Here is a 12,141-nt window from a genome sequence, read left to right as displayed (position 1 = left end):
CCTTCGCCTCCTCCCGTTCTCGCTCCCGTTCTGTCAGCGGATCCTTCCCCACCCCCACCCCTCCCCCTCCACTTGCCTCAGCTCCTCGGGAGGCCCTGGCAGTACCCTGGCGCTCACCTGCAACCCGGCGGGCACTGAGCACCGACCTTGCTCGAGCACCGCAGAAGAGACCTACTATGCCGATTCAGGCTTCACCGATATTCTCTATCCGCAGTCGGCTGAGTAGTCTTGACACTAGACAGCGCTCGAAGGCTTTTGATTACTCCTTCACACGGCTTTTTGAAGCGGAGGGCCCCCATGAGCCAGCACCCATCAAAGTTCATGTGGTGATACCTCCGGCCCAAGGGGAGGAGGCACTTGATTCAGCGGTGGCCTTCTCCTTCCGCTCTGTGGCACTAGCGACCGGGAGTGGACTCTGGATCTCACTCTTAGCATTCTTAAGACTCAGGCAGTTGAGTTTTCTCACCGTGTGAGCGATCTGGAGATGACAGACGTGATAGGCCGACTCTAGGAGTTGGCTCACTTCTTTGATACCGGGAGTGTAGATGCCTCCGCGGTTCGCCACTTGGTGGTTCGCATAGTGGCAGACCTAGCACACGACCCCGGTTATGTATGCATACACGATGTTGCTCTCTCTGAGTGGGAGGCAGTCGCCATGGGACACAGCCACTGGCGCCTGATCCGAGATTCTTGCAACACACCGGGTGGGCAGATTTGTAGCCGCTCGGATGGGGACTGTTCTTCATCCAAGCCGCTCGCGAACACCCGCAATATGGCTGAGACAACCTCTACCTCAGTAGGTCATCCATAAGGATCATCTCATGTAATGTACAGGCCTTGGCGGCACACACTATGTACGTTATCGTGGTTGCTTGAGGCAGGAGCTTCAGAGATGCCTGGTTGGGGGCAGTATTGATATTATGATGATGCAAGAGCACCATCTGAGTGAGAGCAGGATTCGGAGATATGGTTCGGTGATGCCAGGTAGATGGGACACATTCTGGTCTCTGCAAGGTTTGGCCCCTTGGGTGGGCATGGAGGAGTATGTATGGTCATTGCGGATGTATGGCGGCAGGCCATTGTGGATCGCGGGGTCATTGTGCCTGGTAGAGCACAGTATGTTATTCTGAGGATGCACGATGAGCTCTTTGGCATGCTCAATGTCTATGCGCCCAACCATGCTAGTGCCAGAGCAAAGTTCTGGACCCTTATTAACGTCATTACTCTTCCGCTGGCCCAGGGAGGCTTGGGCATTATAGATCCAGTTGATCACAATAGAGCCTTATTGGGGAAGCTTATTGTTCAGGGGCTGCTTCCAGGTGCTGAGCCTTGGCAGGAGCTTCTTTTTCAGCGACTGCAGGCTAGGGCTCCCCCAGCAAGGGGCACTTGGGAACCAGAGATACGATGGATCTTCATAGAGATGAGGAGGACAAGCCTTAGTAGACGATGGGAGGACAGATTTGCCTTGAGCATCCTGCGAGCTTGGGAGCTGCTGAGAGCGGGAGCTTTCTCAGAGACCTCCTACTTGTGATGAGGAGCGGGCCAGACAGCCGCTCATATGGAGCCCCGCGGTACGTACTGAGCAGAGTCATATGCTGGGTTCACGGCCTCGTCTAGCCTGGGGACGAATGGCGGCAGGCCCAGCACGCAGTTTTGGATACTGGTAGGCCTTCTGCAGTCTCCTAGAGGAGGTCCAGGTGGAGAGGCTGAGTCACTTCAAAGGGGGGCTGAACATGAGGGATGACATTCAGGAGGCACTCACTCAGGAGTGGTTCACGCCTTTCGAGCAAGTGGCCCCACGGTGGATGGAAGCCTTTACACAGTTGGAGATCCTGATTGCTGTCAGAGCTTGCACTGAGGATTGCTAGATACCTCTACTATGAGATCCAGGATGAGGGCAGACTTCAGAGAGTGGAGGCGGAGTCGCCTTTGGTTGCAGAGTGCATCTTTCAAAGGATACGGGTAGTGGCCCCCGCTTCCCGGAAGTGGCATATTGATCAAGACCTTGCAGATGTGGACTCTGATTGGCACATATGGGCATATGTTGCGCGCCCTTGGCCCGGCTCCAGTGGGACCCTGGTGAGTACGAGTGGCATGATCCTTATGCGTCCCTCGAGGCCACAAAGATTACCTTTTTCCAGTACATTGTTCAGTTGGGGAGGCATATTTTGACTGCGACGAGGAGGATGGTCTCTCCAGCTGCATCGGAGCATTTGCGGCTACAGGGACTCTCACAGGAGTTCCTGGAAGATTTTGACCAGACTCTGGGCTACTCGACAGGCACGCAGGATCTCGACTTCCAGTGGCTAGTTGCCCACAGGGGCTCTGCAGTTGGCACCTGGCTTGTCTACAGTGGTCTTGCGGCGGCCTGCGTCCGATGCGGGCACCCATTGGAGACACAGAGACACTGCCTATGGGACTGTCCACAGGCGCAGCAGATTTGGTTGAGGATGCTGCGCATTTTGGCCCCCCTCTCTCTAGAGGGCATGTATACGTGGGGTGCCGCTGCTTGGTCGACTTCGTCAGGGCCTGCTCTGGGATACGAGACGGAGCAGGACAGCCAGGCCATCAGATTCATTAGGGGCCAGCCTCTCCTTGTTCCTTCACCGGATTTCTGGTCCGCCGGCTGGACACAAGAGAGGGATCGACGATGGGAGCTCCTCAACAGCCTCACCATCTGGTTCACCTAGAGAGCCCGGTGTTTCAGGACCTTTGAGGGGAGACTGGAGCCACCAGCAGAGACTGTTCGCGGGATGTGGCAGAAGTTGATCCACACCCTGCGAGGATAGTATGACCGCATCCGGGGCGACTCGGATGCGGCGATCTTGCGGCGCCAGGCTTTTCACACCATTTGGCGCAGCGGCCCCTTCTATACACTACACGCGGGTACCCCCCGCTGGCACTACAGGCCACCTGTTTGGCTTTTCCCCCCTCCTATTGTATGATATAGCCTCTTAGTTATTTGTACTGATATTTGTACTTTTTTGCACCTAGGGAGAGTCTCCCTAGCTGCCTTGATTGGATCTCTGCTCTGCCTTCTTATGAGCAAGAGAGTTTTTTGTAGCCCTGCGGGCGTTTTTTTTATAACTAATGAAAGGATCTTCTCTCGGGGAAAAAAAAAGTCCTCAAATAAGAGGCAAACTTATTAAAGAGCAGCCACATAAGTTGAAAGCACTAAAAAAACAAAGTCAAATGGCCATCATCGATCTGATCCAATTGGATGTCACAAACAAAGACTAACACAAGGATTCACGAAAGTAGGGATAGCATGCAATCCTTGCGGAATGCAAAACCCACAGATTTCTTGCATGCCATATTGCGTACAAAGCCCAATATCTAGGCCAAATTAGAAAGGGTTAAGCATGATCCAATATAAAGGCCACCTCCCAAAGAGCCAAAAAGATCTATAGAAGAAATACCTTGGAAATGTGAAATTTGCCAGAGGAAACTTTTGATCTGCGGACAAGACCAAAGAAGATGCATCACTGTTTCCTTTATGCAACAACAAGAAGGGCATTTCCATGCAACTATGTGTCTTTTCTCAAGAAGTTCTCCAACTCGGAGCACTCCCAATAATGAGAGCACTCCCAATAATGATCGCCATAAAAACAATCTAAACTCGAGTGGCTATTTACTATGGCAAATTTTCTATAGATTTTCTTTCCACCAACGAGTTGTCTTAATGAGGAGCCAAATCTTATTAACTCAATCAACAAACCAAGGTGTAGGAATAATCGACCTGTAGATCAAAGCAACCGAAACCTAGGGGAAACAAAATCTAGGATAAGGTCAAAGATCTTCCCTATCAAAAATCCAGTCCTCCATTCTTTCACTGTCCAGAACAAGTGTAAGAGGTGTAAAAGGCTGCAATTGTGCCTATAACATGTGCCATAAAAAGCCGTGCGCAAGCTCCAAGCTCTCCCCACCCCCGTTAGCTGGTGTCCCACTGTGCGCCCCCGCCATATGCTCCCCCCATGTCGTAGCTCCCCCCCCCCCTTTTTCCCTCCTTTTCGGTACTTTGCTACCCGCCCCCCTTTCATTGTGCCTCCCATATCTTTCCCCCACATCTGTCGTTCTGTTGTCTGCTCCCCCCCCCCCCCCCCCCCCCACCCCCCGGCGGGTGTAGGTTGATGCTTCCAAGCTTCTGTGGTTTTTACTTTTATTCCGCAAGCTTCGGTTCATTCTGGTCTTCACCCTCACGAGGAGAACTCCATGGCAGCTGCTCCGTCATCCCTGACCGTAGCTGCCATTGCTTGCATTTGCTTCTCCAAACAGATCTACAAGTTCTTGCCATGACTATTAACTCACTTGACGCCTCCACCCTGGTCTGCAAAATTGTTCGTAGCACCTCTGCCCCTCCGCCCTCTCTCGTCACCACCCCCCCAACCTCCTCCCCCAATCTTGCCACCAACTTTATCGGCGCAGTGCACTTTGCCCCGCCTTTATCATCCGAGCAAACACACCCCCCCGTGGGCCACCCTCCCTCCCCCGCCCCCTTTTGCCTCTCTAGAGCACTCTCGTCGCCCCCAATCAGCCCCTAACCCGGTGCGGAAGAATTCGGTGGGATCACTCAGTCGCTTGATTCACAGATTCTGTGATCCGATATAGATGACCATCGCTGCCTCCCCAGTGAGGGCTCTCCCGCCAGAGTTCCCAGGTGGGGCCCCCAGGATCCTAGGACAGTCTGTGGACTACAATTTCTTATGGTGTCTACCCACGGAAGGGACTAACATGTTTGAGGAGATAGTAGCTCTGGTTCGGGTATGTGTGGTTTTTTACCACTCCAGGCCATCTACACCAGATAATGGCGCGATGATCTTCTCGTTTTCGTTCAGTGCAGGCCCGAGGACAGAATGGGATCCTGAGTTAGTACCAACTTCCATTCAGTGTCAGGCAGTTGAGCTCTCCCACCGTCTCCACGCTCTCCAGATCACCGGCATTCTCTGTCATTTTTGGCCTCTGGCTAGGATGGAGCTTGGAGGTTCAGCCTATCGAGGCTAGGATGAAGAGATGGTAGTCTCGAGTCTGGAGGTGCTGCTCTGCTACGGTACCACTTCCCCACTCTTACAAATACCTATACTGTGATCGATGGAGTCCGGAGCATGCATATGTGCGTGCTCATACAGAGTGGTGTCACATGGAGGACATGATTAGTACCTACCTCGCACACCTGCACCCCCGCACAGATTGTGATTATTCCACATCTAAACCCTTGCCCAAGACTCTTCGAGTGGAGCGCAATTCCACTAGTCCCGCATCACACCGAGATTGATATGCCGATTGTTTCATGGAACATTCAAGGTTCATGGTAGCCATGGAGTTTTGACATAGGGAGTTTCGAAACCGGTTTCAGAGGGGCACTCTAGTTTGCTATCTCGGTTGCCACGTTGGCATTGATATCTCTCCCGAGCAGCAACTTGCTCCGCTTCTTCTTAGTATTCGGAAGAAGCTTTTATATTGGAGCTCGGTGAAACTCTCCCTAACAAGTGGAGTGGTGGTGGCGAACCAAGTACTTCTCGGCACACTGTGATACATCACTTCATGCTGGGCCTTTTCTCTGGCATGCCTTGGCCAGGTACAACGATTGATCCGGAACTTCTTATGGGCGGAAGTGATGGGAGGCCACCAAGGTCAAGCTGGCATGGCGAGTGATCATTCAGTAACGTAGAAGAGGGGGGCTTGGCCTCGTCACTCCTGCTATTCAGAGTCCTGATTGTTAGAGGACTCCTTCGTGCTAGTGAGCCCTGGAAGGATTAATTATTGGCCCCGATTTCATCCCACAATCCAAGCCTTGGGAACCCGTGACCGCAAAGGACCGGATGGATCTTCACAGAGGTTTAGCCCAGCTTTTGAGGACAGATTTGCAACCAGTTTACTTCGGGCTGGCATCATCTCAGGCTAGACCTCAGAAAGAGAGTACCAATTGCCTCAAAGGAGCGGCTTCAGCAACCTTTGGTCTGCAACACCTAGATCGTTACCCCAGTGGCCACATGTTAGGGGCCCGACCGCATGTATCTTGGCGAGCCTTGAGCACCGGACCAACCAGGTCTCTTGGAGATTGGATTGCAGATAGGCAGTTACCCCTAGACGAGTAGGAGAGAGGCTTGACATTGACTCAGCTATCCCTCAGGAGTGGCTGATGCCTAATCTAGACCCCACCCCCAGTGTGACTAGGAGTGTTCACCAAACACGATATCCTCGCGGCGGTCCACGGAGCAGATGAGGACAATGGTTTGCTCCCTTAGTGGTCTGCTCACTTTGTCTATTGGATCCCAAGGCACAATAGAGAGATCAGAGCTTCCCTTGGAGGGTTTCGGAGGCTGCACCTTGCACAGGGCGAGGGTGATCGGTTTTTGAGAAAAGAAATGGCACATAGATCCGCCACCGGCCAAGGTGGCTAGGGAGAGACTATGCTAGCTATCGAGTTCGGAGTGCCAACCTCTCACAAGGCTGCAGTGAGAACCGAGATAGTGGACTTGGCATGATCATATAGATCGGGAGGAGACTTTGGATGCCCCCAGCTCTGCATATACAGTGCGTCTAGGGCACAGGATCTAGATGCCTAAGATAGATGGCACAACGACAGCAACAGCACATTGGCAGTCACAAGGCCTATCACAGCGCTTCCTTTCAAATTTCTAGAAGAGGATTTCGGACAGCTTTCGGCCTAGAAAGGTCACTCTCTTTCTTTGGCTGATGGCACACAGAAGTTTGGCGGTCGCTGCATGGCTGGTAGTTGGAGAACAGTCAACGGTTTATCTGCGGTGCGGCCACGAGCAGGAGTCTCAACGACACTGCCATTGGGATTGCCCGAAGGCTTAGCAAATTTGGCAACAAGTCTCCGCATCTTCGCTATGGACAGAGCATCGACCCTGATCATCACTTGGGGCACTATTGCTTGGGCCACGGAGCGTGGAGTGATCAGGGCTTATGAGGAGGATGTGAAAGGACTAGCCCTTCAGGTCTGTCACCATCGTATTGCAACAGTACCAGTCACAGCCCCCTCTACAGGTGACTAGCGGCCAGGCTCATGCCAGAGATGGGAGATTTACAGTAGCATCGCAGCCTCGCACATTTAGCATGCTAGATGCAGCAAGACCATCGAGGGGACCCACACTCCACCGGCTAAGACCATCCGGAGCATATGGCTTGATATCATTCACACCCTTCCCGGTCAATGGGCGAAGTTACAGGGAAGTTCTAACCGCATGTAGAAGCGGCGAGAAGCCTTCTTGAGACTTTGGAGGCCTGTCCCTTTTCCACACAAATAGAGGCGGTGACCCCATTTTGCATTACAAACCACCTGTGAGGTTGTTCCACCCCCCCCCCCCTCTCCTTCTCTTCCCTTGTATGCCATAGCCTTCTCCTCACAGAGCAGCCACCCAGAGGAGAAGCATCTCTTCCCCTTATGATCACTTCTTTCCCGCCCTTCTATGAGGCGAGTTTGTATTTAGCCCTTCATGGTTGTAGTTAGCCCTTTGTGGTTGTTTTTCTTTAACTAATTGAAGGATCTTTTCCCGGGAAAAAAACACGTGCCATAAAGGTCTGTAGTGCATGCCCAACTGCCAACGGCTTTGAGCTCAAGGAAAGGACAAAGCATTTCCTTCAACATCAACATCTTGGCAAACCCGAATGCCTTTTGTAGGAAGAAGGTAAACTCACTGAGGGGAACGGAGAGCCAAAGCAGTAGAAAATGCATGCCTCCAAAAGATATTTTCTTGTCTCAAAGTACTGCCAATCTCAAGAGGTCTACCCGACCACTCAATATATTGCAGAATAAGCTTCCAGTCTGCACGCAGCCGAGAGACACGAGCGCATCGAGCAATCTTACTCTCCACATAGCCAAATAAAAGTTCCCAATGAGTTAGCTGCCATTGGCCAAATGCATCTACATTCACATAAAAGCAAAGAGCTCCAATCATAAGCATCCAGGGTTGTTGCTGCGTGGTAAAGTCGAAAGCAAGGTGGCTTTGCATACCAAAACATGTTAAGCCCTCCATGCATTTTCAGCAGGCATAATGAGAATTTTGCCAAAAGATCGCAATGCTTTTTGTCATAAAGCAAGAGACCTGATGTTTAGACCATGCAAGAAGAGGGAGAAAAAACTGAATGTACGCCATCAAACCAATTGAACTATTCTCCATCTAGCATGAAGTGGCCAGGTAGAGAGTTTCCAATATTCCAATTTAATCGTAGGTTTTTGCAGCACCCAATCTGTAGCATCATGAAGTGAAATATTCCATCCCACACGATATACCAAATGTTGTGTATGCGATATGATTTGCCCACGACATAGAACGATGTGCCATTGAGCTTCATTAAGAGGCACCAGTTTTGATTTTTTACAATTGATAAAAAGACCTCCCAATCCAAACATATGCAAATGGTTCATGAGACATGGCAGATCCGATTGCCTAGTTTGAGAAAGAAGAAAGAGTCATCAGCATATGCCTCAGCAACCACATCTGACCATCAAGGAGACGAAGCCCATTAGAGAGTTTCTAAGATTTCAATTCACACAAACACACACACGCACACGCATACATAAACACAGGTTTAGGGTCTCTCGTGCCAATTCCCAACTGATTGTCGCCCACTGTCCAGCTGCGCATCATGCATAAGTGAATCATGACAGCTCATCAAATCATCTAAAGCATCAGTCAATTCAGTACTTCCAGTTGCCCATTCTACTCAAAATCATCTCTTGGCTGTTCACTTCGTATCCTAATTAGATGGTCCACCATTTTTGAAGTCGTGGCAGTCAGTTACTTTGGCAGCACATCATGGAACAATAGGAGGTGCTCACTACTAGTGATGGTCGTTACTGAGAGATGGCGCCACTGCCCAAGCAGGCTTCGTGGATTAAGCAACGCACAAGCTATGGGAGAAACCAGTCATGAATGTCACAAGATTTGGACTTTGCAAGACACTGATTGCTGATGAGTAAGGGAACTCCTGAGAGTCACACTCAGCTAAATTAAGCTACATCTCTCCATGATAACACTGCAGAATTTGCAGAAAAGAATAAAAAACCAATGTTTTTTCATAACTCCTTTCTTTGGCTGAGCTAGGGACGCCTTCGGATGCACAGTAACTGTAGAGTGTAGTTCTATGGAGGAGGGTAAAAGGCACTCTTCCATGAGTGGGATCACCAATGAAACCCCCTACCACTTGGCAGAAGGATGAAGTATTTAGAGCAGCAAATTTATTTACTGTAAAATACAGTATTTAGAGCAGCAAATTTATTTACTGTAAAATACATCCTCTGGATACAACATAATGCTTCCCCAGAATTTGGATAGCATTTATCAGACTGGGCATAAGAAGGCACACCATGCCAGCCTACAGAGCTTGGAATGGGTATTTCTACATGGTAAGATCATGCTTCTTTGAGACAATTACAGTAGTTACAGATGACTCTAAGCAGGAATACAGAGGCAATCATGAGTAGGTGACAGAAAGGTGTGTATAGCACGAGCTTCAATTTCCATGCAACAATGTGCAAAAGTTTGAAAGCTCTGAAGTTGGTGATTCCTAATCCGGTAAAGCCTGAAACTGCAAATAGCTTGCAAGGAGATCTAGTTTGTTGTAATCCAATGAATTTTTTATAAAGTAAGAATGAATTTCTTCGTGGCTTGAAGAGTTATGTTATCCTTTCTTTAATGCCATAAATATTTTTCTATGCTTTATCTTTGTTTTCGTGGTCAGGAATCACTGCAATCCTTCAGTTTTCCAATAAGACAGTTCCTCCCTGGTGTACACTTTAACAATGTACTAATAACATGCCAAATTGTTCAACTAGGGGCAACAATCCATTAGTTAAGGAAATGGCCCAATTGTGCTCAATTAGGAACCTGTAAAGCATGCAAAGTTACATTCAAACATCATCTAAATGCAAAGGCAAGCCTTGAGACACATGAAGGAAGAGAATTACCAGGCCAATGAGGGGAAAATAAAGTTGTGCAATGTACAGCTTATCATCGACTTTCTGATACCGAGCATCAAAGTCATGCTTGCACATCAAGACCACCAATATCCGAGCCGCCTGATTTCACCCACAAAGACATGCATCCACAACCGGCAGTTTTCATCAGCAATAAAGTAAAGCAGTCAAATGCAAGTACATCTGTCTGATCCAACACAATCAAAAACTGCAGAGAGTACCATGTTACATTCTTTACACCACAAATCCTGCTCGTGATGACACGAAGTAGGATTCATTGGCATCAATATTTTCTTGCAGTTGTGTTGCAATATCTACTTCAAAGATACAGTTCTAATCTTCCTTCACCCAAAAAAGTACCAAAGAATTATCATGAGAAGAAAGTGAGCAAATTCTCACCTTCACTCGTTGGGAAACATCATCATGATCCCATGTCATAAAAAGTTCTTGAACTAGAACTGATGAAAGATAGTTTCTGCCCCCAAAAAAAAAAGTACAAATCAGACAACTAAGGTTCACTTTATGACCTGGATGGAGTCATACCTGAAAGCAGAACCAAAGACACCAGATATACATGCTTTCAAGCGCAGCTCTTTAACAAGACATTTTGAGTTTCTTCTTTTCAAAAATAAAAATAATAGTACAACAACGTTCTACTTCATAAAGAGTGCAGAATCAAATCATATTCATTGTGAATTTAGGAAAGATACAGAAGGACAAGGTGGACAAAAGACATAAACTGATGGGTTTAAAAAAGAACGGAAGGAAAAAGGTCAGCTCTGCATGATCTTTACTGGATGTCTCTCAACAAATAATTTAAATGTGTGAAGGCTTTCTATTACTACATATGGCACAAAAGACATACATGTTTACCACTTTTTAACAAAAAACTGTTGCCATACTCTACCATTACAAACATACACAGTATACTGCTGGTTTTTTACATTCTAAAATCTCCTTTCAAGCATATTGTCCACCTTTTCTGATGCATTACAACCTTGCTAGACACGCAACTTGCTATTAAGACTCTGTACAGTTTCTTTGGAAATTAACGATGTTATCACAAGAAGGATGCCAGAGAGTAGCAGATCATTCGCCTGTGCCACAGCTGATAGCCGATAGCCGAATTCCAGAACTGAGCGGCACCACCAAGTGTGCAAGGCTGGCATAGCTCAGGAGGATACGTTTCCGTCAGAGAACCGTATTGAGCATTTATTGCAGCAACAACACGATGGTCATGCCGCCCCACCCCCCCCCACCCCCTCCTCATCCCCAACCCTCGTCTCCGACTCTCCCCACAGCAGCCCCCCACTGCCCCGTGTCCTTCAGAGCCTGCTCCCCCCCTCCCTCCGCCTCTCGTGAGCATTCTCACCGCCCTCCGGACACGCCAGACCCAGAGCAGACGCAACCGGCAAGTTCAGTCCGCCACTTGATTCATCGATTCTCGGAGCCTGTAGTAATAACCATCGCGGCATCCCCGGTGAGGGCTCTCCCGCGATATGAGGCAGGATAGAGAAAATATGGGAGGGGCTGGATTTTCTCACAGGCTCTGTCGCAAGCACCTTGGATGCAGCCCTTGGCGAGATCAGCAGTTTACTAAAAGAGGCAACACAGAGCAGATTGGTTGGATTCCGTGAGCCGCAAATGAGCATTTGCCGAGCCGGTCTTGCTTCTCTCCGACAACTTCACGAAAGTTGCCCAGATAGCCCATGGATTGAGAGCTAGCTGGCAGCCGCCCATACAAAGCTCAGATCCATAGAGGTGTGGAGGGTGGGGTACAAATACCATGCCAGAGCTTCCTTCTAAACCCGGGCCGGAGATAGAGTCAATAGGGATTTCTTTGAGATTGTTGCACCCATACCCCCCCCCACCCACCCCCCCACCCCCCCCCCCCCGCCCCTCGCTCTTCCGCCCACCCCCACACGTGGAGAGATGGCATTCACAAGCTGCGAGGCCAGGATGGATCTATCGTTTGTGACCCCCCCATGTGAGAGCCATACCACATATTTTTTGAGATCCCTTCTCTCACAGGCGCCCCATTATCCTTACATGTGGTGGATGCGTGACAGAGGATCTGGCGGCACACGAGAGAAGTGGTTCCCCCGCTTATCAGACCTTTCTATTGACTCCCTTCACAGCTAAGGAGCTAGTGGAGCCCTTCCTAGGAGCAAATGCATCTCATGGAAGGTGGCCTTCAA

General features: G+C 49.4%; 1 protein-coding gene across 12 annotated transcripts in view; it reads right to left on the bottom strand.

The window, feature by feature from the left end:
- SPK1 (guanyl-nucleotide exchange factor) overlaps positions 1-12,141 on the bottom strand; it is a 251,368-nt gene that overhangs the window by 58,771 nt on the left and 180,456 nt on the right. For all 12 annotated transcript variants that reach the window (XM_086778119.1, XM_086778125.1, XM_086778131.1 and 9 more), the window contains 2 exons: positions 10,343-10,418; positions 9,935-10,045 (listed from right to left, as the gene is read on the bottom strand). In XM_086778119.1, the coding sequence (XP_086634245.1) occupies positions 9,935-10,045; positions 10,343-10,418 (187 nt within the window). The remainder of the gene's footprint in view (positions 1-9,934; positions 10,046-10,342; positions 10,419-12,141) is intronic.

Source organism: Cibotium barometz, chromosome 39, assembly GCF_041138505.1.
Source record: "Cibotium barometz isolate CiBa-2024 chromosome 39, ASM4113850v1, whole genome shotgun sequence".
NCBI lineage: Eukaryota > Viridiplantae > Streptophyta > Polypodiopsida > Cyatheales > Cibotiaceae > Cibotium > Cibotium barometz.
This window is presented reverse-complemented; position numbering and strand designations above follow the sequence as displayed.